The sequence below is a fragment of the Micrasema longulum genome, unplaced genomic scaffold, assembly GCF_059751315.1.
Source record: "Micrasema longulum isolate JH-2025_06_02 unplaced genomic scaffold, ASM5975131v1 h1tg001302l, whole genome shotgun sequence".
NCBI classification, from domain to species: Eukaryota; Metazoa; Arthropoda; class Insecta; order Trichoptera; family Brachycentridae; genus Micrasema; species Micrasema longulum.
The window spans coordinates 71,624-95,618 of record NW_028278489.1 but is presented as its reverse complement, the minus strand read 5'-3'; the positions used below and the strand labels follow the sequence as shown (position 1 = coordinate 95,618).

General features: G+C 36.9%; 2 protein-coding genes and 1 long non-coding RNA gene across 3 annotated transcripts; 1 reads left to right on the top strand and 2 right to left on the bottom strand.

The window, feature by feature from the left end:
- Positions 1-1,105: 1,105 nt before the first annotated feature.
- On the top strand, positions 1,106-6,905 carry LOC148275991 (uncharacterized). Its single transcript, XR_015823885.1, has 2 exons — positions 1,106-1,426; positions 6,132-6,905. It is a non-coding gene; the product is annotated as an uncharacterized LOC148275991 (long non-coding RNA).
- On the bottom strand, positions 6,344-10,826 carry LOC148275990 (uncharacterized). Its single transcript, XM_088234928.1, has 2 exons — positions 10,670-10,826; positions 6,344-7,716 (listed from the first exon to the last, which is right to left on the bottom strand). The coding sequence occupies exons 1-2, from the start codon at positions 10,697-10,699 to the stop codon at positions 6,451-6,453; spliced, it is 1,296 nt and encodes a 431-aa protein (XP_088091054.1). The 5' UTR covers positions 10,700-10,826; the 3' UTR covers positions 6,344-6,450.
- A 4,554-nt stretch (positions 10,827-15,380) lies between these two features.
- LOC148275989 (uncharacterized) lies at positions 15,381-22,843 on the bottom strand. Its single transcript, XM_088234927.1, has 2 exons — positions 22,705-22,843; positions 15,381-20,649 (listed from the first exon to the last, which is right to left on the bottom strand). Exons 1-2 carry the CDS (start codon positions 22,732-22,734, stop codon positions 17,743-17,745), a joined length of 2,937 nt encoding a protein of 978 aa, XP_088091053.1. The 5' UTR covers positions 22,735-22,843; the 3' UTR covers positions 15,381-17,742.
- Positions 22,844-23,995: the final 1,152 nt, after the last annotated feature.

Below are 23,995 nucleotides of genomic sequence, written 5' to 3'. Positions count from 1 at the left end.
GCCGGTTGTTTTATATTGCTCTTGAAAAGTCCGTAAAAGATGCAAGAGTAGAAACAATAGGAACTATTTTTAGAAAGACCACCTAGATATAAGCCTATGCAGACGACCTAGACCTAATCTCCAGAACTGTCCCGGGATTAAAAGATGATTTCTTAAAGCTTGAAATGGCTGCAAATGACATGGGTCTTAAAATAAATACACCTAAGACTAAATATATGTTTGCAAGAAAGTCACAAATAAACTATGTACAACAGGCAATTGACGTTGGGTCACACCACATAGACAATGTCAATTTATTTAAATATTTAGGTATTGAAATGACTAATGATAACAATTATAGTACCGAGATTAGAGCACGGCTATCGGCAGCAAACAGATGTTATTATGGCTTGTTTAAACATCTGGGATCCAAATTGCTCACTAGAAAAACTAAGACCATTATTTACAAAACTCTCTTCAAAACGGTCATTAAATATGGTGCCAAATGCTGGGTTATGACCAAAAGAGATGAAAATATGGTATTAGTATTCGAAAGAAAAATATTAAGGAAGATATTTGGTGCTGTCAATCAAAACGGAGTGTGGAGGAGACGGTTTATGAATAAGAAGCATTGTATGGCGAACCCAACATAGCACAATTCATAAAAATAAGAAGATTACAATGGTTGAGCCATGTGCACAGAATAAATGATAACCGTACCCCAAAAAAGATTCTTTATACCACTCCGGAAGGCAGACGAAGCAGAGGCTGACCAAAATTAAGATGGCTGGATAATGTGGAAAGTGACATAAGAGCGATTGGCCTGACAAGCTGGAGAATAGCCGTGGAGTGCAGGGACGAATGGAGACAAATTCTGGAGGAGGCCAGGGCCCACAACGGGCTGTAGCGCCATTGATGATGATTAATATCTATATTACCTTCTCTAAAATGTTCTTCATCTCGGTTGTAATATGTTAATATTAACAGCTCTCCAAGGAGTTGAATCCAGTCCATGTCTACAAAAATTTGGACAAACTCAAAATATTGTTTCTTTTATTACTTTATATATCTTCTTATTTTCTCTTTTCTTTTCTTTAAAAACAATAAGTCTTATCTTTAACTCAATCTTTATTATTACTCAAATCGATTTGATTAAGGTACACACTTATCTTATAAAAATTATGAATGATGTTAGAGTTCTATAATTGAGGATATATATGAAGAATGATACCAATGCTTACTTACAAATTGTATGTATTTTATATATCCTTGTTGAACTTCCGAATAAAACATAAAAATAAAATAAAACAGCTGAAACCAGGTGAAGGTTATCCCTAAAGCCTTTATAGGACATGGTAGTTTGAATAAACATTTTGCAAGAACTTCTAGAATCTATATGAAGGTTAGATTAGGTTAGGTTAGGTAAGGTTAGGTTAGGTTAGGTTAGGTATGCTTCCCCCCTGCGTCTGTCACCTTGTCGTGGTAGGGGGGCTTGTCGTCACTTCGGTGACTACTAAGAACAGACACAACCTGTATGATTATGTCAAATTTACTATCTACAGTTACGGTGCAGGGTGTCGGACGCCCAGTACCGGTGGTCGGGAGTGAGCAAGCGGGCTCCCGGGCATCGTCAGCCAGTGACCGCAGTGCGGAGGGGGTGGCCGACCTGGCCCTCACCGCATTTTCTGCTACAGGAAGCTTTTCGCGGCTGAAAGAGTTGCTTGCGCTACATCGCGCTGAGTTGGAGAAACTCAAAGTCTTTATCCGAGGGAGAACAAATGTTCATCTTCCTGTGAAGGAGGGAATCGTGTCTCTCACCAATTCCCTCCAATTAATTGATGAGCACTTGGAGGATCTTTCCGCGTCTCCCACTTCCATCACGGGAAAGGAAAATGTGGCCTTGAACATCTCGATCCATGGCAAAAAAGCAAAAGTTGCAAAACCGCCAGAACCGGCTCTAAAAAGAGATAAAATGCCCAAGGCAAAGAGTCTTTTTCCATCCCCCGCCATCTCTCCGTTAGAAGTGGAAGAAAGTCGCGAGGAAGAAAAATAAAGGAAAAAAACGCGAAAATACAGGGAATGTCGGCAGACCATGCAAAAGTGAGGCAGTCATTGTCAAGGTGACAGATTCAGCCTCTTATGCGGAAATCTGCCGAAAATTGGCCAAACATCCGAAGATGATCGCTCCTGATGCGCCTCAGGTAAGAGCTGCCAGACGCACCAAGTCAGGAGATCTTCTGCTGGAAGCCAAGAGATCCGTGGCAAACCTTTTAATGATCGTCAAGGAGATTGCTGGGGAAGGTACGATCGTGCGTCGTATGATCCCCACTACAACGGTCTCCATTCGGGACCTTGACGAAGGAGTAACTATCGGGGACGTTATGGACGCCCTGGTGAAACAGGCTGACCCGGACAGGACGGAGCACATCCGGGTTCTGAGTTTGCGACCCTCGTTTGGAGGCACCCAGGTGTGCTGGTGTGTGCTTCCTCATGGACGACACACCACCGAGCTCCTGAATAGAGGTAAGCTCAGGATTGGCCTGGTTGTGTGCCGAGTCCGGGAGCGGGCTAGCCTCACACGATGCTACCGCTGTCTGGAGTACGGGCATATGGCGGCATCGTGCCAGTCCACGGACAGATCTGGAATGTGCCGCAACTGCGGCCAGCCAGGACATAAAGCCGTGGACTGCTGGGGAAGCCCACACTGTTTCCTCTGCGCTGGCAGTGGCCGCAGAGAGAGTGTCAAACACCGGAGTGGAAGCTCCGGATGTAAGACATTCCAAGAGGCGCTCGCATCCGCGAGAAAGAGACCAAAGAAGGACCTTCCTTGACCATCCGATTCCTGCAGATCAACCTGAATGGCTGCAAAGCTGCCCAGGATCTGATGCTGCAGGTGGCACGAGAGCGGCGGGTGGATGTCGTCATTGTGTCGGAGCAGTACCGAAACCTGAAAAGGGGATGGTACCCAGATCCGACCACGAGGGCGGCGATCTACTTGCCCTCAGGCCTACAAATCACAAAGGCTGCGCCAGGTGGTGGAGGAACCGGATGGACCTGGATAGAGGTAGACGGGTACAGGATTTACTCCTGTTACTGCTCCCCGAATACCTCGACACAGTTGTTCGAAGAGCAAATGGAGGGCCTTCGAGATGATGCCCAAAATGCGAGGATCCCGGTCATAGTCGCGGGCGACTTCAATGCGAAAGCGGCGGAGTGGGGATCCGCGATGACAGACCGACGAGGGCAGATTCTCGGCGCTTTAGCGGCCTCTCTGCGTCTTCATACGGCGAATGTTGGAGATGCGCCGACTTTTAGAAGAGGCGCATCCCGGTCAGTCATCGACGTTACCTTCGCCGATGAGACGACAATAGGAAAGATCAAAGGCTGGAAGGTGACAGATGACTATTCGGCGAGCGACCACCGCTATATAGCTTTTCAGCTTATGAATGGTGGAAGCCGCCAGATTGACCCTTCGCCAATCGGATGGAGTGTCAAGCGACTTCGAGCTGACGTCCTATCCGAGGCCATCGCGGAGGAACTTGACCTACGTCCTGAGGACACCGCTGAGGAAGCAGTCACTAAGGTGACTGCAGCTATAATTAGGGGCTGCGACGCCTCTATGCCAAAGCGGGGTGGCGGGCCCCGCGGGAGGCAGGTGTATTGGTGGAACGACACTATAGCTGGCCTCCGGCGGGCGTGTCTCGCCGCCAGTAGGAGGGCGCAAAGACGCCCGGAAGATTCGGAGAGAAGAGTTTTCTTCAAAAATGCAAAAAACGCCTTAAAAAAGGAAATTAAAGAGAGCAAAGAACGGTGCTGGCTGGAACTATGTGAACTGATCGACACGGACCCGTGGGGGCTGCCGTACAAACTTGTGCGGCAGAAACTGCGTGGCCGCGTCTTTGACCCGTTCCTCAGCGAGCCGGAGAACGTGCGAGCCGTGGTAGGGAAACTCTTTCCTGATCATGGCCCGATGAGGAGGGACGCGTTGGATGACTCACTAGAGGAGTCTACCCGACCACCACCTTTCACTCGGGCGGAACTATCCCTGGCTGTCGGGCGATTGAAAAATGGCAAGGCACCAGGACCCGATGGAATTCCAAACGAGGTGGTACGGGTGGTCGCTGAGAACTTCTCCGGTGAGGTGCTCGACGTGTTCAATAAGTGCCTCAATGAGGGCATCTTCGGCGCACCCTGGAAGCGGCAAAGGCTGGTCCTGATTCCCAAGGCCAACAAACCACCGGGCCCGTCTGCATACAGACCTCTCTGCATGCTGGACGGGCTGGGAAAGGTGTTAGAGAGAATGATTCTCGAAAGGTTGCAGCCTTGCCTAGAGACGCGACTGTCGCCGCTTCAGTACGGCTTTAGACCCGGAAGGTCGACGGTCGACGCAGTGGCTAGTGTTGTAAGCAGTGTACAGAGCGGCTTCGAAGGAAGCGTGAAGAGGAGCCGGCATACTGTGCTGGTGGCGCTTGATGTGCGCAACGCTTTCAACTCCGCCCGCTGGGAAGTGATTCTCAGAGCGCTGGAGTTGGATGTCGGGGCACCTGGCTACCTAGTACGACTGATCAGGGACTATTTTAGGGGGCGAACGCTTAGCTACGATGGCCCTGGTCTGGAAGAAGGTGGCCAAACATGGAGCGTCACTGCGGGCGTCCCGCAGGGATCGGTCATTGGCCCTTCTCTGTGGAACGTTATGTATGACGGGCTCCTCAGGATTCATCTCCCTGAGGACACAAAACTGGTCGCATTCGCTGACGACATTGCGGTGACAGTGACCGCAAAGACGGTGGCCGCAATGGAAGTAGCCGGAAATGAGGCGCTGCGAAGGGTAACCCGATGGATGACGCACGCAGGCCTCGAACTCGCCCGGGAGAAGACGGAAGCGGTGTTTTTCACGCGGAAACGTGGAATTGCGCCGCCGAAGTTGTGTGTCGGGGATTTCGAGGTGCCCTACAGGAGGACGCTGAGATATCTTGGCGTTCACCTTGATGGCAAACTACGCTTTACCGAGCACGTTCGCCAAGCGTCGAGCAAAGCAGCCGCTGTCGGCGAACAACTCGCCAGATTGATGCCGAACATCGGGGGACCAAAGTCCACCCGAAGAAAGCTTCTCAGCGAGGTGGTTCACTCTACCCTATTGTATGGCGCGCCTATATGGGCGGACGCAATGAGGGTGGAGAGGACCAGGCTCATGATGGCCAGAGTGCAGCGTCGGATGGCACTGAGGGTATCTATGGGATACCGCACGGTGTCTGAAGACGCGGCACTCATCGTGGCGGGAATAGTCCCCGTGGACCTACTGGCCGCCGAGAGGCAGGCCACGTATGCGGGCATGGAGAAGGAAACCGCACGGGCTACGACGATGACTCGCTGGCAGGAACGGTGGGATTCAGCGGCGAAAGGAAGGTGGACGCGGAGGCTGATATGCGACCCGGGTGTTTGGATGGAAAGGGAGCACGGATGCCTCAGCTTCCACTTGACTCAGCTACTGACGGGGCATGGATGTTTTGGAGCCTTTTTGAAAAGAATAGGCAAGGAAGAAACAGCCATGTGCCACCACTGCAACTCTAGTGAGGACACGGCGGAGCACACAGCATTTGAGTGCACCTCCTGGGACCAACTCAGGAGGGAGCTAAAAGAATCTCTTGGGGGGACCCGTGTCTCCCCGGAAGAGATGGTTCCCTCCATGCTCCAAAACGCGTCCTCTTGGTCTAGCTGGGAGAAGTTCGTGAGATCGGTAATGCTCGCGAAAGAGGAGGCCGAGCGGGAAAGAAGGCGCCTCCGCCCTCGCCCGTTTGAAGTGGGCGCAGGTGGACCTACACTGCCCGGTGACACAGGTGAGATGCCTTAAGCTGTGTATGGTTAGGCTAGGACAGTGATTGGATAGTTAGGTGCTGTACTAGTTAGGAGCACCTGTCACTGACCGGGCTGGGCGGGCCATAGCGCCCGTGACAAATGAGGCGAGGTAAAACCTCGCAGACCGGCAACCCAGCGAAGAATATTCACTCGTGAGATCCGCTGGGTGTATATGCTACTGCGAGAGGGAGGAGTTTTTTAGCCAGTAAAAATCTGGCACTACCTGACAGTACGGGCTGTCAGGTGTCTATGAAGATTTTCTCCTCCTTCGCAAAAAAAAAAAAAAAAAAGGTTAGGTATGCTTAAACACCCATACTCATTATATTTGCAGGTTATGCTATATTTCACAAAAGAAGCCACATTTTCGGAGGATAACTGTTTAAATCTGATGATGTGAGAGCGCCCCCCCTACTTAGTAGCCAGATATTTATTACTGGACTTGGAAGAGGGGCACAGATTAATACTCACATTTATTAATATCAATACACAAAATAAGAAAACACATGTATTTTTAATAATATTGGTGGTATATTTACACAATCTTTATAATTTATTCAGCAATAAAATATTTTGGGTATATTTTAATATTTTTAAGAGGAATGACATTGACACAAATCATTTAGGGCAATTGTAAACAGTCGGAGGTACACAGCGTGATATTATAGGACTGAAAACAGTATTTGTGGGACACAAAAATGAAATTATTATTTCAGCGTCATCGGATATCCTCAAACACAAAATAAAACTTCGGCATCCGCTGATAGCTGGATTTGGATATAAAACACTAACAGGGCAAAGCATTGGATGTGTAGTTGGTTGTAGTGTTGTTGTTAGATTTGCTGGTGTCTTGGTTGTTATAAGTGCAATAGTTGTTGGTGCAATAGTTGGTGGTGCAATAGTTGCAACAGTTGTTTGTGCAATAACTGTTGGTGCAATAGTTGTTTGTGCAATAGTTGTTTGTGCAATAGTCGGTGGTGCGATAGTTGGTGCAATAGTTGGTGGTGCAATGGTTGGTGGTGCAATAGTTTTTGGTGCAACAGTTTTAAGTGCAATGGTTGTTGGTGCAATTTTTGTAGGTACAGTGGTTGTTGGTGATTTCGTTTCAGGATGAAGCGTAGTTGGTGGCATTATAGTCGGCCGTAATGTCATTGGTGGAAGCGTAGTTGGTTTTACGGTCGTTGGCGGACGTGTAGTTGGCAGTTTGGTCTTTGGTGGAATTGTAGTTGGCCGTATAGTTGTTGGTGGATGCGTGATTTGTGGTTTAGTTGTTAATTTAATGGTTGTTGGTCCACGAGTATGTTTAGGTGTTGTTATATGAATACATTTTTTGGTTGTTGGTTTCGGTTTTGGATGAGTGTGATTATTGTGATGGTTTCTATGGCCATGAGGGTTTTCATGATTTTTAGGGACGATAGGTTTAGGTTTGATTTGTGGTGGTGGTGGTGGTTGTGGTTTTGGTTTGGGTTTTGGTAGAGGATTAATAATTTGCCCATGGCTTGGGTTTTTGAAACCTCCAACTTTTCCAGGTTCATGTTTCACCATACTTTTTTTAGTAGTTGCTTTTGGTTTTAGTTTTGGTGAAAGTGTGGGTTTTAGTTTTGGTGTAAGCGTGGGTTTTGGTATCATCAGAGGGGTGGGTTTCGGAACAAATTTAATGTTTCCATTTACTTGGCTCTTGACACTGCCCTTTACAGGTTCAGGATGCGCAATGCTTTTCTTGGTAGTAGGTTTGAGTATCGGTTTCAGATGAGAATTTATATTTTGAATGATGTCATGGCCATTGTTATGTACACTTTTTTCAGGCTCGTTGTGTTGTTCTGCATGGTGGTCCCCTCCTTGGACAATTCTGCCACTTAAAAACTCCAGTCCATTAACAAAAATCTGTAGAAAGAAACGGTCATATCGTTATCAATAAATATAGATATTTTATAATTCAAATTCAACTAAGGTTCACAAATTATGTTTTAGCAAAACAAAAAGGTTTTTAGAGAGAGAGAGCGAGGGAGAAATAAAAAATTGAAAATTCTTTAAAAAAAACGCTTGTTTAGTCGTGGGAAAAATACTGAATGTTACAATTTGTATTATTTAACATTTTAATATAAAAATAAATAATTTAACTAAAACTATTCAATGAAATAATTTTATCGATCGACTCGGCATTCGTTTCGTAACATTTTATGAAAAAATAATTAATTAGAACACGGCTATAGTACCGGGAGAGAACTCTTTCCATTATGACATATTTCAAAATTAAATTTTGAACCTCAATTAAGAAACGTTAATTAAGCTAGCTGCAAGACGATTAGTAATCTAGCTTCAATAGGTAAATATTATCAACTATCAAATATCCAAATTTAGTAAATGAGGTCTAGAATTCCAACCGTCCATGCGCTCAGTAGCTGCAAGACTTGTTGTAAACTAATTTCTATTTTTATAAATTTGTTTTTTATTATTTTTTTTAAATATCACTAAATCTCTAAACTTTATTGTCAAATAAAAAAATTAAAAATGTAAATAGGGGCTAGATTTCTTATTGTCTATGTGCTCTGTAGCTGCAAGACGTGCTGTAATCTAGCTACTGTATATCATAATTGGAGACGAGGAACAAGAATCCCAACCGTCCATGCGCTCTTTAGCTGCAAGACATGGTGGGATATTTATTTATTGTACAGCGCCCTTGAGGTGATTTTCACAAAAACGGCGCTATAGAAATTATCCAAATATACATATACATATACATATAAAAAGAAGTATGAAAATTAAAAAGTATTTTCAGAGGTTGTCTAGTAGGTGAAATAATTCAGCCAGATAAATCTCACCCATATCCAGCTTTTGAAATTCACAAAAATCGGATCTGTTTTAAAGGTCTTGTGGCATCTTTTCAGATCCGCACATTGCAAAAACATTTTTTTTAGCTGTAACAAACAGTAAATCTGTTTTTTTTTTTCATAAACTCCTTTGTTTACAAAAGATTCGCGTTTGTTTATAGAATCTACATTTACTGCTTTCAATGCCCCTATCGCCGTCAGAGCAACCTAATAATAAGCAGTTAATTCGTCAGTCACCCCCAGTCTATTTTTTTCTATTCTGACGGCGAAAGTGTAGGTTAGTTTATTAGCTTGTTAAGAAACCGGAAGAAACAAGCTCGATCGGGAGAACCAGAACCGTTACACCTCTCCACCGGCCAAATAATTCAAACCTATTAAGCCCAAAAGAAAATCATTGTTCATAAATTTGCTTTATTCCTGGCACCACCCTATACAAGATCTAGCATCACCCTATTCAAAATCTCAATAAAAAGAATAAAATAAAAGTCAACAGATAGAAGAGTTAAAGAAATGTGGATGTTTAAACATATACAATATGGGGAATGTAATACAGTGTGTAAAGTGGCCACTCAAACCAGCCGGTCATAAGCCTTGACTTCCATGTTTATATGCATAGACTTCCATATTTATTTCTCAGAAACGTTTTCCCTCTCTGTCACAATAAATTTAGATCTATATAATATAGTAAAAGTAACACTAATATCTATTATTTATTTGACACTTCATATACATTGTAAACGGTGAAGTTCAGTGTAGGTTGAAAAAAAATTCTCATCTCGAGATGATATGAAATAATGTTAATTTTACCAAATAATATCCGCAGATAGGACTCGATTTAAGATGTCTTCGGTTGGTGTATTTTTACTCCGGGTTGCCTGAGTGGATGATTTCCCATAAGATTATTTGTCGACATTTCAATTCAGTAAATGACCGTCTGCTTTATTGCATTTGTAAATTTGTGTCTCATGATCTTGAAGAAAACTTTAAAATGCTGACATCGACTTTTCTAGATATTTACGAATAAACTTCGTAATAATTAGTGATCCATTCGAATCATGGAGTAAATATACTACATTGTAAAATCCTTATCATCGGACAAAGTAGATAAAAGATGGAGTAAATAAAATAAAATAAGGTGAAAACGGTAGAGAATAAAGGTAGGTAAAGAAAGAAGGGAACCTGTATAAAATACAATCTCATTAGAATGTGATATCTCTTTCTACAAGAATTTCGGTAATAAATTTAAAACAAATAGGCTAACGTCACGTTGAACGTTCCCTTATTTGAAGGACTACATTTTTGACATGTGCGGTCGCCTCTCTTCTAGTCTTTGGGCGGTAAATGGACCGTTCGTCTCGAGTTTTCAAATGGAAAGAAATCTACTTCTAATGCACGGATATCGTCTGGATGAGTTACTACCGCGGCCGTCAGATGGCGCTAAATCAGGGAATTTAGAATTATAATCCAGTACTAAAATGCTTTCAAAACGGGGTACGTTGGACTTGTTTTTTACAACGTTACAACATATACAATAGAAGGGCGGGCATATTGCCTTAAGGCAATTTCTTCCTATCTACCCAAACCGTTCAGTTCGATAAAATTATAAATACATGGACATATTGAATCTTACAATTTTATACAAAAATTAAAAGCAAAGATTAACAAAAATAAATATATGTCAAAAAAAATTTAACACTACACTATGAAGAGAGGAGAGGGGATGGGAAGGAAAGAAGAAGGATAAAGGAACAATTTAAATATTTAGATAGTGACGTTTCAATCTTGACTTAAATGTGAATAAAGAAGGGGCGTCTCTAACATTAGTGGAAAGATTATTCTACAATCGAGCGGCTACTACTGTGTGTTTTCATTGGAATAATTCAACGATAGTTCATAAAACAATGCGTAGACCATATTACATATGCTCTTTACGTAAAATAACTTATTCATTTCTGTTTAGAATCTGTCTTTAATTATATTTGACATAAATATCACAATTAACTTACTGTAATGAGAAAAAGTAGATGGAGCTTCATGACAGTATTTTATTTACATTCCTTGGTAGTGAAGACTTGCGTTGGTAACTTGTATTAACTGATGTTATTTTATTCACACTATTTATAAAGCTTATATTGCGACTTTTGAGGGAGTAAAACTTAATGATTTATGCGAAGAGTTATATTTTAATGCATTCAATAAACAAAAAGACAGTGCGTTCTATAAATAATATAAATAGTTATATCTTATAATAATTGATAAGAAATAATATTTATAAGATAAGGAATAATATGTAACTATGAAGATTTTCACGTACCCTCTTTATAAAATAACTTAATGAAAACAAAACTTTGTCTAGTAATTAATAACGTTAATTCAATTTCATCTACTGATACTTAAATATTTTAGTGAATACAAATATTTTTGCAGATGAAATTGAAAGACCTCATAAAATATGTTATACTTGTAGATGATAAAAATAACAGAAGACGTATTTTACTCAGAATTTTAATCTTAATTTCCTTTCTAGGAATAAATATAAAATATTTAATGCCATAGTGGCGTTTATTCGTAAACAAGTAAGTAAATATCATATTATTTATTATTGATTTATTTCACGGTTTTTACAGAGTACACAGGTTATCTATTTCAGATCCTGGCGTGCGAGGAATTTCTTGTGTTTGGACTGGATCTTTTTTGTTTCATGTGTTTTTTTATTGAATGATGCTTAAACAATAATCAATACGAATAATACTAAAAATTTAAGCATAAAAATAAATTTAAAAATAAACCAATAACATTTAAATAATGAAATATAAAAACAAATAATTATAATAATAAAAGTGTGAAACAAATGTAAATTACAAAATATAAAAAGATAACGAGATATAATTAATATTAAAACTGTCAAAATGTTTCGTTAAATAAATAAATCACAGGATATCAAAAGTTCGACTTTTAATCCACCTGCTAACCACCTTTTTATATCTTTCGCATTGTAACAGAGACGTAGACGTCTCTACGTCAAGGTCCAACATGTTAAAAACCTAGGGCTTAAGAAATTCATCTGAAAAAAGCCAGTATTGCTTTGAGGTACCTAAATGTTTCTTTTACATTGTGTTTTGATATTTTGTAGGATTCTCTTATTTATTAAAAAACAGAAATTAGTTAGAACCGCCCTGACATAAAGCTGTCTGACATTATAGAAATAAAATATGAATGATACTTAAATCCACGAATTTGGAATAACTATTCCCAATACCAGTTTAAATAGATTTGATAATCATCTTTTGAAAAACATTATAAGACGTCCTTATTGACATTCATTACGTTCATAGGGTTGAATTGTCAATAACAAACAAAAGAAGAACCGCAACAATAATGTATTTAAACTCATTAAAATAACATTATACGATTTCTTGTTTTACCCTATAATACTTTGTAAATAGGTCCTTCAGTTTAAAATAAATTGATTTAATTAGTCACACATCACTGTTTTGTATTAATGCATATAATTTTATTATGAAAATACCAATCTCAAAGTGATCTAAGAAATTAAACCGATCACCAGTTATTCCAAATTTGTGGATATAAAATAAATAAATTCTTGAGGTGCCTTGTCAGGTCCCTCTGACGTTGGCGATCACTACAGCGAAAGCATATCGGTCCTGCGCTACTCCGCAGCCAGGACAACTGCTTATTGAATGTATTCGCCATAGTGATTCCTGGGAAAAGATGACCAGAGTGGTTTCCCGTTGCCTTCTCTGGTGGTTTTTTCTATCGGGGTTACGTTCCCTTAGCTGGTCGGTTCTGGTTAGGAGGCGCCAGAAACTCGCCTTTCACCCTCTCGTTATCTGCCGTGATCACACCGTTGAATGTGTGATGAATGAATGTGATCCCATTGTCCGGGATTCGCGACGTGGACGCTAACGAGTAGGACTTGTCAGTAGTATTGCCGGAGGAATGCAACTGGGCGTTTGCAGCATGTTATAAAATCACACCCTCCAGCAAGATGTGACTCACTGTGTTCCTACTGACAGTTTGAACCTCTATAAGTATCACTCGTCTTTTATTTCTAAAATAAATGACAATTTTCAAGAAGAATTCTAACAAGGATTTTCACCAACAAACTAGTATGTTTTGAACGTTTATTTATAGATTCCACTAAACATGTATTTATGGTTATTAGTGAATTTTTATAGGTGTAAGTATAATCATGGTTATTATAGTGGAAATCTTGACTATGTTCTAAAAAATAAAGAACTTCAATCTTAAAAGAAAGGTCTTTCAGGTATGTTTTCTCTATGTGGTAACCACTTATGGCCTAGAAACAATGACATTAACTGCCAATACTATAATACACTAACTTAAATGCACACAATCTATGGAACGGCAAATGCTAGCCATGAGTTCGATCAGAAATGAAGAAGTCAGACGCCGGACTAAAGTTGTCTATAATTATATAGATATATCTATTAAGACTGTATTGGTAAATAGCAATGGTCAGGTCATAAGTGACCGCCTGAAGTTTCAGATTCGGTTTCGGGCAGTTAAACAAGTTTCGGCCGTGGTTTCGGTTTTGGCCATAAACTGGCTGAATGAATCTCACCCACGTAATAAAGGTTTCAGCTCTTTTGCTTCACAAAAGTCAACAGATGGAAGAGTTAGGGCAATGTGGATGTTTAAACGTAGGCAGAATGGTAAATGTTACACAGTGTGTAAGGTGGCCGCTTAAACCAGCCAATGATAGGTCATAAGCCCTGTAAATGCCTAGACTTTCATATTTAAATCTAAATAACTCCCAAGGAAGGAAATCCTGCCTGTCCACAAACATTTGGACACACCCAAAACATTGTTGTTCGTTACAAGTTATACATATAACATAACAACGAACCAAAAAACGCTAAAAATAAACATATTTACACATTGAGTTTATGTCTTTTGTTTCATTGTTTATTTTATTTAACCTTTGTTTAACTAAATCGTATGGTTTACCAATAAAAACGTCTAGTTTTGAGCGCTGTGAAGAAACTTTTAACTTATTTAAATAAGTTTCAGTTTCGGTCGAAACTAGTACAGATTTCAAAATTTTATTTATAAAATTACTTTTGTTATCCACAATTAAATTTCGAGGAATCTGGAATCAAGGAAAAAAAAAGAAATACATAAAAACGTTTTATGAGTAGTTGTTTACTTATTAAATCATTTATACAGCGCTCATAAGTGTATGTTGAAATAAATGGTTTAATTTATTTTTTAATGTTTCATGTGTATTTTTATAAATAGTTTCCCGAGTTTTATAACTCGATAAATTAAAAAGTTTCTTCTTTGCTCAATTCAGGCCGCCATCTTGTTGAAAACCAGAGAAAAATGGGCGAAAAATGACAACAACGGCAGTTCGTTGCGTACTTGCAATTAGAGCTAACAACTGAGCCAGCGTGTGAACACTCGTATCTTTAATATAGACGCGTAGTCCTGATCATTTCGCCTTAATGTATAGAACAAATAATCGAGATACGACCTGATTGAAGTACCAATACAATGTCCTATGCACCATCAAATACGGATAAGAGAAGGATGATAATCGTTGTTGAAAAATATATTGAAATTGTTATGAATATATATTATTTTTATTCGTTTAGACATAACGTTTAGATATAATAACTGTTTATTTCTGAAAGGTTTTTCTCACTCTTAAATTTCGTTCTGATTTTAATTTTAATTATTTGTATTTTATCATAACATAATACCAACATCAAATCCAAGGAGACAGCTTATTGTGTCCAGGAACCAGGAACGACCCATGCCTGTGAACTAACCCCGACTCACTAGAAAAACCATGTTGAGCCGAGGTAATCATAATACATTCATAAATATACATGTACGCGTGCATATGCATATATCTACATGTATTGATATTTTGTTTATTTATTTTATTTTTCATGATGGTCTTGTGCTGTATATAATTATCGTTTTCCTATATTTTTTAAGTATGTTATTTGTCCCGACTCTACACATTGAGGATCGACCTATGCCTTTGAACTTGCGATCTAAGGTTAGCGGGTTCGGGTACCATGCTTGATCTCCCGGACCTTTCATTGTCCCTTAACTGACAAGCGTAAGACTGATCACGTTACCTTCCAGACGATCCACATGGGCTGCATTGGGTGTACCAATAAATTGAAGAAACGCAATTCACCTTTATTCCTTTCTTTCAATAATATCACACACTACGAAAACCGTTTATAACATTTGAAATGGATTTAGAAAAATTAATCGTATTTTCGAAATTAATATGAGTATTGTCGAGAAACGTTTTCATACTAAAAATATTTCTTTACAAAAACGTGACATGATTGGCCTTGACAATTGTGTCGTCAAGATTCGTGGCGATTTTCCATTTAATGAACGATCACAAACAACGCTGAAAATTTAACCGAATCGTGACGTATTAGGGGCGTGGCCAGCGCAATGAACCGTTTTCGCGGGAATTTAAAAATATTTTTTATGCTACTAATAAGTACAATTTTTTATGCACTCTTTGTTTCATAGGCTCTTATTAATTTAAAATTGTAAAAAATCTGATATTTCCATATTGCTGACATATTTATTGCTTCGGCATAAAAAAATTACCACATTGCAGATACTTTGTGCAAAATTTTGGCACATTGGAGATATTGATCGCAAATTTTCAATGAATAAAAAATGGAAAACAACAAATCGATTGTTTTTTTCAAATTATATTTTAAATTGATTAGGAACCAATGAAATAGAAATCCCTACATATATATATATTTTTAAACTTAATATTCTCATGAAAAATTTATCGTCATAAATCAATAAACACATTCATTTTAAATTGTAAAATTGTGGACTTAGAGTTTTTGTTTATAATATGTTCAATGTACACATGTGGCAAAGGCTAATACTTTACAAATCCATAGTGAGGATCATTCTTCTTTCGCCGGCATTTTCTTGAGCTTTTTGCTTAGCACTTTGAGCTTAATTTTTTCTTTTCGTGTGCAATTCATATTCTGTTGTTCCGATACTTAAAACCAACGAATAAATTGCATTGATCCTTTTTTGGTCTATATAGTGAATTTTTTGTTTTGTTTTAATATATTTAAAAAAAGATTTCTTTTGAAAACGGTGACTTTCCTCTGCGAGTACCATTATTTAAAAAAAATCTAAACATAATGGTGCGAAACAATGACCCAACATTTTTTTATGAAGCTCTACAATATGACTCGGTATTAAAGGTAAAATATCAAGCCATTGTTTTACACCACCGGTTTTATTATTTTATTATAAGCAGATGTTACTTCATTACAGGTATTTTCCAAGTTTGGGTGATATTTTTGGCTTTACAATTTCCTTTGTCCAGTGCTCATGAGTATCTTCCCTTATACCTAGTGTATTTAGGAAAAAACCGGGACAAACTTTTCAATTTTCTTCGTCATCATCTGGAAGATAATTATTATGCCATATCTTTTTTTTTAGACGTGGATGAAGTGGTCCCTTTTTTCTAAATTTTTTATATGTACAAGACTTTTCACATACGTTTTTTTTCTCTTTCCTACTTAAAGCCCAAAACGACCAAAATATTTTTTGCCATGGTAGAGTCAAGTTGAATAACTATAGAATTATAGGAATTTTAGAAATCATAAACAAACTATTACTTAATTTTAAGAACACACAAAAATATTGACTCTGCGACAGCACTGTCATTAAGTTTGCTCGTAATAGAATATCTTCAATTTGCTTATTATGTGCACAAAAATATCTCCAATGTGCTAATTATGTGCACAAAAATATCTCTAATGTGACGGTATATTATATTGGAGAAAATATTCACTTTCGTATTTGGCTGCACTTTGGAGGTTTTTTATTTCAATTTTAACCAAAGAAAAAAAAACCAATTGGATATTTTAGTCAGTGGTAGAGAAAACAATTATCGATTTATTTGACCTCAGAAAAGTAATTTGGCAAAATAGACACATGGGAGGTACCAAATGTGCAACGACGATATGCAAGGTAAATCTATCGAATACAATAATTGAAAAAAAATATGCATAAAAAATTATACCAAGGATAACTTGTGATGTCATCCGTTTAAGGTAAATTTGTATCAGTCTTTATTTAACGTATAAATGGAATAGATAATTATTTTTATAGAGCTAGTGTTTCTCTGTTTATTCTTAAATTTGTGCCAAAAATATACGTCTTCATTTTGTTAATTTAATTTAATTTATTGATTTATTTCAAATTTTCAACAATAATAAAAAATATAAATAATGTAACCTCACTTGGGTTACCTGTGCCGAGGACAGTTGATAATATTTTTGTTTTTTTTTTACATGTAAGAATATACAAAGAAGACTTAATATTCAGTCTTTGATTTTTGGTTGAAGCATAAAAAAAACCTCATTAGTTCTTTGGTCGACTAATCTCGAAGAAAACCGTATCCTTGATCGTAAGCAGTATGACTCTAAATAAGTCAGTAATCCTTTTTTACTAGTGGTTGTAAGGCAGTATTTTGTGTAGGATGGAATCATTAATACCTCGCAGTAAGGAACATTTTGATTCATAAAAGACAAGTGTGATCAAATCACATAATAATATTAGGATTGAATCTCCCCTTAGAACTGTCCAGAAAGGACGAATTCGCCGCGATTCTCTCGTGCGTAATACGTAATCGCGAGTCCAGAGTCTGGCGAAGTGCACGCGTTTTACGCGCGTATTTTGAATTCACGCGATGCTTGTGGACGCGATGTATTAGCGCCAAGTTTTTCGCCAACGCGCGAAACGTTTCGCGGCGAATTCGCCCCTCTTGGACAAGGTCTTAAAGGCATCTAGCACGTTTCTTGAGAAGAACAGAAAGAAATATTACAATCAATGTTTTGTACGAGATTGTCTGTTTCCTTTGTCATTTAGTGAAGATCAAATTCAGCAACATTAAATTCATTTATCATTAAATGTTAAAATAAATACAATTATTGATTAGCCAAAAAAAGTATATCTACTACGAATGGCGCCATTCCAAAGAGACATTTAGGAATACCTTTATTAAAAACGCTAATACTTAACTACCCTCAGGGCAAGTATAAATTTTAGGTAATACACACCTAGACATTTGTGGATAAAAAACGGAAATAGAAGGGCATTTAAATCTTGAATTTAGAACTAGAGTATTGGATAATCTCAAACACAAAATATATCCTTTGCAATTTTTAAGGTCTGGATTAGGATGTAAACCACTAGCAGGGCAAATAAGTAATGGTGGTTTTGTAATAAGTGGTTTGATAGTAGGTGGTTTTATTAAAAACCGTTTCGTAGTCAGTGGTTTTGTGGTAAACGGTTTTGTAGTATATAGTTTTGAAGTAAGTCGTTTCGTAGAGAGTTTTTTTGTTATAACAGCTTTGGAGGTAAATTGTTTTGAGATAGTTTTCTTTGATGTTGGTGATTCTGTTGCCCCTTGTTTTGTTGTAAGTGATTTTATTGTGACGGGATTTGTAGTAAGTTGTATTGTAACCGGTCGTTTTGTAGTAAATGGCTTTAAAGGCGGCCAACTTGTCGTAGCTGGATTTGTAGAAAAGTGTTTCCTTACTGGTAAAATTGTAAAAGATCGTTTTGTCGTATTATGTATTTCAGTTGTAAGTATGATTAGTCGGTTTGTTGTTGCAATGATTGTTTTAGTAGTTGGTGATTTGGGAATTAAAGAAAAAATGATCGGGTATTTAGACGAAGGCATGTGTAATGTTTGAGAAAAGGTAGTTTGTGAGTTCGAAATTTTTGGTTTAGTTGTATTAGTGTCGGTAATTGTTGATTTAGTTTTTGTTGCTTGTAAAACGGTAGTTGGTGGCTTATTCATCAGGAGTGTTGCTGTTTTTTGCATAGTAGGTGGCATCTGAGATGCATGGAGTTTTGTAGTTGTAGTAAACGTTGTTGTTAGATTGACAGCTGATTGAATTGTTGTTGGAAAAAGTATAGTGTGTGGTTTAGTTATCAAAGGATGAGTCTTTGAGGGGATAGTGGTTTGTAAATTTAAAATGCGTGTTTTAGTTGTTGGTGGTTCGGCTAGTGGCTTAGACGTCAGCAGTTTTGCTGTTGCTGGAAAGGTAGTTGGCATCATAGAAATCGAGAGTTTTGTAGATAGGGTAAGCATTGTTGTTAAATTGACAGTCGGTTCTATTGTTGTTGGAAGAATAATAGTTTGTTTAGTTGTCGAAAAATTAGCTGACGATGGGATAACGATAGGTAAATTAGTTTTGGGTGATTCAGTTCTTGGTGGATCGGTTAGTGGCATAGTCGTCGGGGATTTTGCTGTTATTGGGAAACTGGATGGCTTCTTAGATATCAGAACGTTTGTAGGTGAAGTGAACGTTGTTGTTAAATTGACATTTGGTTCTTTTGTTCCTGAAAAAATAATAGTTAGTGGCTTAGTTGTCGAAGAATTAATTGTCGGTGAGATAGTGATCGTTACATTAGTTTCGGGTGGTTTAGTTGTTGGTGGTTTGGTTGATGGCATAGTCGTCATGAGTTTTACTGTTGTTGAGAAGGTAATTGGCATCTTAGAAGTCAGGACTCTTGTAGGTAGAGAAATCGCTGTTGTTGGATTTAAAACTGGATATTTTGGTGTCGGGAAAATAATAGTTGTCAAAGGGTTAGTTGTTAGTGGAATAACGATAGGTAAAATAGTCATGCGTGGTTTTGTTATTGGTGGAATGATAGTTGGTGGTTTGCTTACCGGGAGTTTGGCTGTTGCGGGGAGGGTAATTGTTATTTTAGACGTCTTAAATTTTGTTATTGGAATGATTGTAGTTGATACTGATGTTACATTTTTAGCTGGTTGCAAAGTTGAAAAAATGATAGTTATTGCTTTAGTTGTCAAGGAATTTGTTTTCAGTGGAAGTGTTATAGGTGCATTAGACGTATGTAAATTAGTACGTTTATGCGGTATTGTTGTTGACTGAATGGTAGCTCGTGTATTTGTCAATAAAGGTCCTGTTGTCGGAAAGATGGTTGGTATTTTAATGGTATCAAGTTTTACTGTTGGAAAAAAACTAGTTAATTTTACAGTTGATTGAATTTTTCGAATAATAGTAGTGCGTGGTTTAGTTGGCAAATAAATAATAGTTGGTTTAAGAGTCGTCGACAGATTAGTTGTAAGTGATTTATTTTTTGGAAAATAAGTGACTGGCAATTCAGTAATTGATAGATTAGCTGGCGATTGTTTAATTATTAGAAAGGAGGTGGTTTTCAATAACGGAATTTGCGATTTTTTTGTTAAAAGACGAGTAGTTGATTGTTTGGTCGTATTTGGTATTGTTGTTGACGAAACTGTAGTCTGTGGTTTCGTTCTAGAGAAACTTATAGTTGTAAGATTAATATCCAGTGATTTTGATGTTGGTTTTAGAGTTGTAGAGTGTTTAATAGTCAATCGTTGTGTCGTTGGAGATAGCGTGGTTGTTATTTTAGAGGTCGGGGTTTTTGTACGCGATGTGATAACAATACATTTTTTTGTTGTTGGATTTGGCGTTGTTGTCTGGGTCGTTTTGGTTTCCGGTTTTGATTTGCGCTTGGGCTTATGAATATTTGGATTATGTTCATCAGATGCATATTCAAGATTTTCCTCAATATTGTATCCTGGACGTTGTTCGTCAGACTCCTGAAGATATTTTTCATTTTGTCCATATCCAGTGCGTTGTTCATCAGATCCGTACTCATGAGATTTTTCACTTAGTCTATTTCTAGGATACTGATCATTTTGTTCATATTCAGGATATGTTCCCTCCATAAGTTTTGGAAATTGTTCATTAGACTCAGATTCAGAATACTTTTCCTTCTCTCCATATTTAGGAAGTCGTTTCTTAAATTCAAATCCATCTTGTTTTTTGGAAAGCCTATATCCATTATTTTGGTTTACGTAATGATCATTACGTTCCTTGCTAGTTTTTCCAAGTGAGAAATTCAGTCCACCTAAAAATAACTGGAAGAAAGTAATAATTTAAATATAACTTTTTTTAAATTTACAATAATTTAAATAGTAAAATAACAAAAGTGATAGCCAATAAAAACATACTGTTTAGTTAATCGCAAGGATTCATAATAAAGGGTTTAAAAACTTATTGATTACATGATGGTAAAATACTCAGTGTCATAATAAATTTTATATTTTATTCGATTATTTTTTTGAAAATTATTTTTTTTTTATTAAAAAAAAAATATATATATATTTTAACTATGAGAAATTTTAGTGATACGGAATATTGGATACGAAATATGTTTTCTTACATTCGGTAAGAATTAGAGCATTTAATTGTACTTAGAATTTTCTTGAAAATGTATGAAAAAAATAACAAAAATGAACTACCCTGAATAACGTCATAAGTTCTTCCGAATCCACCAATGATAATGTTGTGATAGATTTCCGGTTTACGGGAAAACAACCCACCAATCAGCAAAACTCACCGAAGAGAACTTGTGACGTCATAAGCGAAGTGATTTCAACTTTAAAAAATCATAGCGCTGATAATTCTATCCATAAAAATATGAAAAATATACTTTTAGCTTAGTTAGGTAGTCTATTAAAAAATGAAAAAAACTACTGAACTCATTTAATGATATGTGAATAATAAAACAAATTTATTTAACCTAAAAAGGCATAAACAAAATTAAAACAACCTACATATATATTAGATATACCAACATTGCAAATTTATGACGTACGCAAAAAAGCTATATCAACACACACATTTATATATTTTACTGATCATTATTAAACAATAACATGCAGTTGTAGCAGGCTCTTACATGGGCACAATTCTGGCCCTGTTTAAAATTCTCAACTCACTCTTTGATGCGCCTGAACTACTGACTTCAATAAAATTAAATATCCCAACTAGAAACCACAGACAAAACTTACTTTTTCATACCGATAACCATAGAACCAACAATGGTTTTTATTCCCCTTTGCCCAGAATTCTTAGGTCTGCCAGCAAACGTACCAGTCTTGATTTCTTAAATAACAAGTTGTCTTCTTTCACAAAATCAATTAATCAAATTGAATTATAAACACCTCTCTCCCGCTTTCACTCCCACCTAGTATACTATGTACCATTGTGTCCTTCTACTTTTAAAAAAAATATTTTTATATTTATACATATGTCCTTAAGAGTGCCCATTGGGCGTATATATAAATAAATAAATAATCAATGCCCATTCCAGTTTACATTCTTACAGAACACTGCATTTCTTTTTTAGAAAATACATGAAATCAAATAATAATGTTCATTGTAACCGAATGAATTAAGCCAAAACGGTACGTTATATTATGTTTGACATTATAATTATTACTCTACAGATCATAAATAATATGTATAACCTAAAAGGATTTTTTTTACACGCAGTAATAGTAATAGGTAATCGATATATTTAGTACCGACGGTTATTCAAATTACGAATGTTTATTTTTATTTTTATGCTATTTGAGGATGAATATTCATTACGTAAATTTACAATACAGCTCTTTTTTTTTTTTTTTTTTTATTATATTGAAAACATATTATACATAATTATATACAATATTCCCAAGGAGTTTTTTAAAAAAAAACTCATTTAGGGACATACAGATAATAATTTTTTTAGAGACGTTTTTAAATTTTAAACTATAATATTATTTAACAAAAGCAGAAAAATTAAAATTATGATATACTACAAATTAAAAAGGGTATGAAAAATACTTGAAAATAACAGAATAAACAGAATACTAGGCATGGAAATAAATTCAAAATAATGTTTACATTATGCAATCTGGGAAAGAAAATTGAAAAATACTTAATTAAATACTTAATTTTGATTTGATACTTAATTAAATTTTCTTGTTTCTATGTGAAATAGATTGACGATTGTTTGACGTGGATATTTTGATGACAGGTCTACTGTTTGAAGCATATTATGTAGGTACATTTGATTAGTTAGTTACTAAAACTCGGATCAATTAATTATCTCTCAATCACACCCACAAAATAACGCAATAGCTTACCATAATGATGAACAGACTTTGAAATTTCATGGTATTTTTTAGGAAGATTCTCAACTTTTACCTGAGAACCAGAACCGAACAATAATTCTCGTAATTCTGTCACTTCTATTTATAATGACAGCTTTTAAGATAACTTTATTTACGCACCAGTAATCTAATGGACAAACTCTACATGATTTATATGAAATTACACATTTTTAATGAGATCAGTCATATACTTTCTTGTATTAATTAAATGTTCTGTCCTTAAATGTTGTTGTGAGCCTCGTGGTGTAACGGTCAGCGCGTTTCCCTACGGTGCAAGAGGTCTCGAGTTCGATTCCCGACGTGGTTGATATGAAATATTTATTTAAAAGGGTGTACACTAGAATATTTCTTAGTCCCTGGATTGGTACCTGAAACTGATCATCTTACCTTCATGTAACAAAAATGATCAAGATACGCTGCAATTGGTGTACCGATGCAGTTCTTTATTTATTTATTTATTAATTTACACGCCCTACGGGCTTTTACATATATTAGAAATAACATTCAAGTGCAGCGGTGAAACATAAGTATGTAAATTTAGTTAAAATTAAAGATAACATAAGAAAAGCTAAAAGATACAATAATAAGTAAAAATCAGGAAGTGTACCAACATAGGTATAGGGTACATAGAAAAATATTAAATAAATTTACATATGAAAACATACTCACATACATATACATACATATAAGTTTATACATTATTATAGAGATACATGAGAAAAAAAAGTAAATAAAGAACAATATTAAGAAATTTTATACAAATTAATTTATAACCTTTTGAATACTTAACCTATATTTATATAAAGACAGACGAAATATATCAACTTCACCATACTCGTTACCTAGCCGGTGTAGTCTAGGTATTGGTGAATTGTAATAATAATTGTGACTGCCAGGAGATTAAAAAAATAACGTTAGCTGCCGAGTATTTCGAACAGGTACTTTTAAGCTGATAACACTCGTTAATTCCGGGACGTCCAATACGCCATTCGCTATTTTATATAAATTTAATAAATCATTTATAATTCTTCTTTTACAAAGAGTTGACATATTTAGTGTACATAATAAATTATCGTAATCAATATTTTCAGTGGGTATATTAAGTTTTTGCACCATTAGGTGCGGAAAGGGAATGATGATGAATTAAATGAACATAGACGTGCATTCTACTATGTGCCTACAAACATGTCCGACAGTAAAGAAGTCTAATGATATAAAGTACCTTGGTATTATCCTAGATAGTAATATGAAATGAAAATTACAA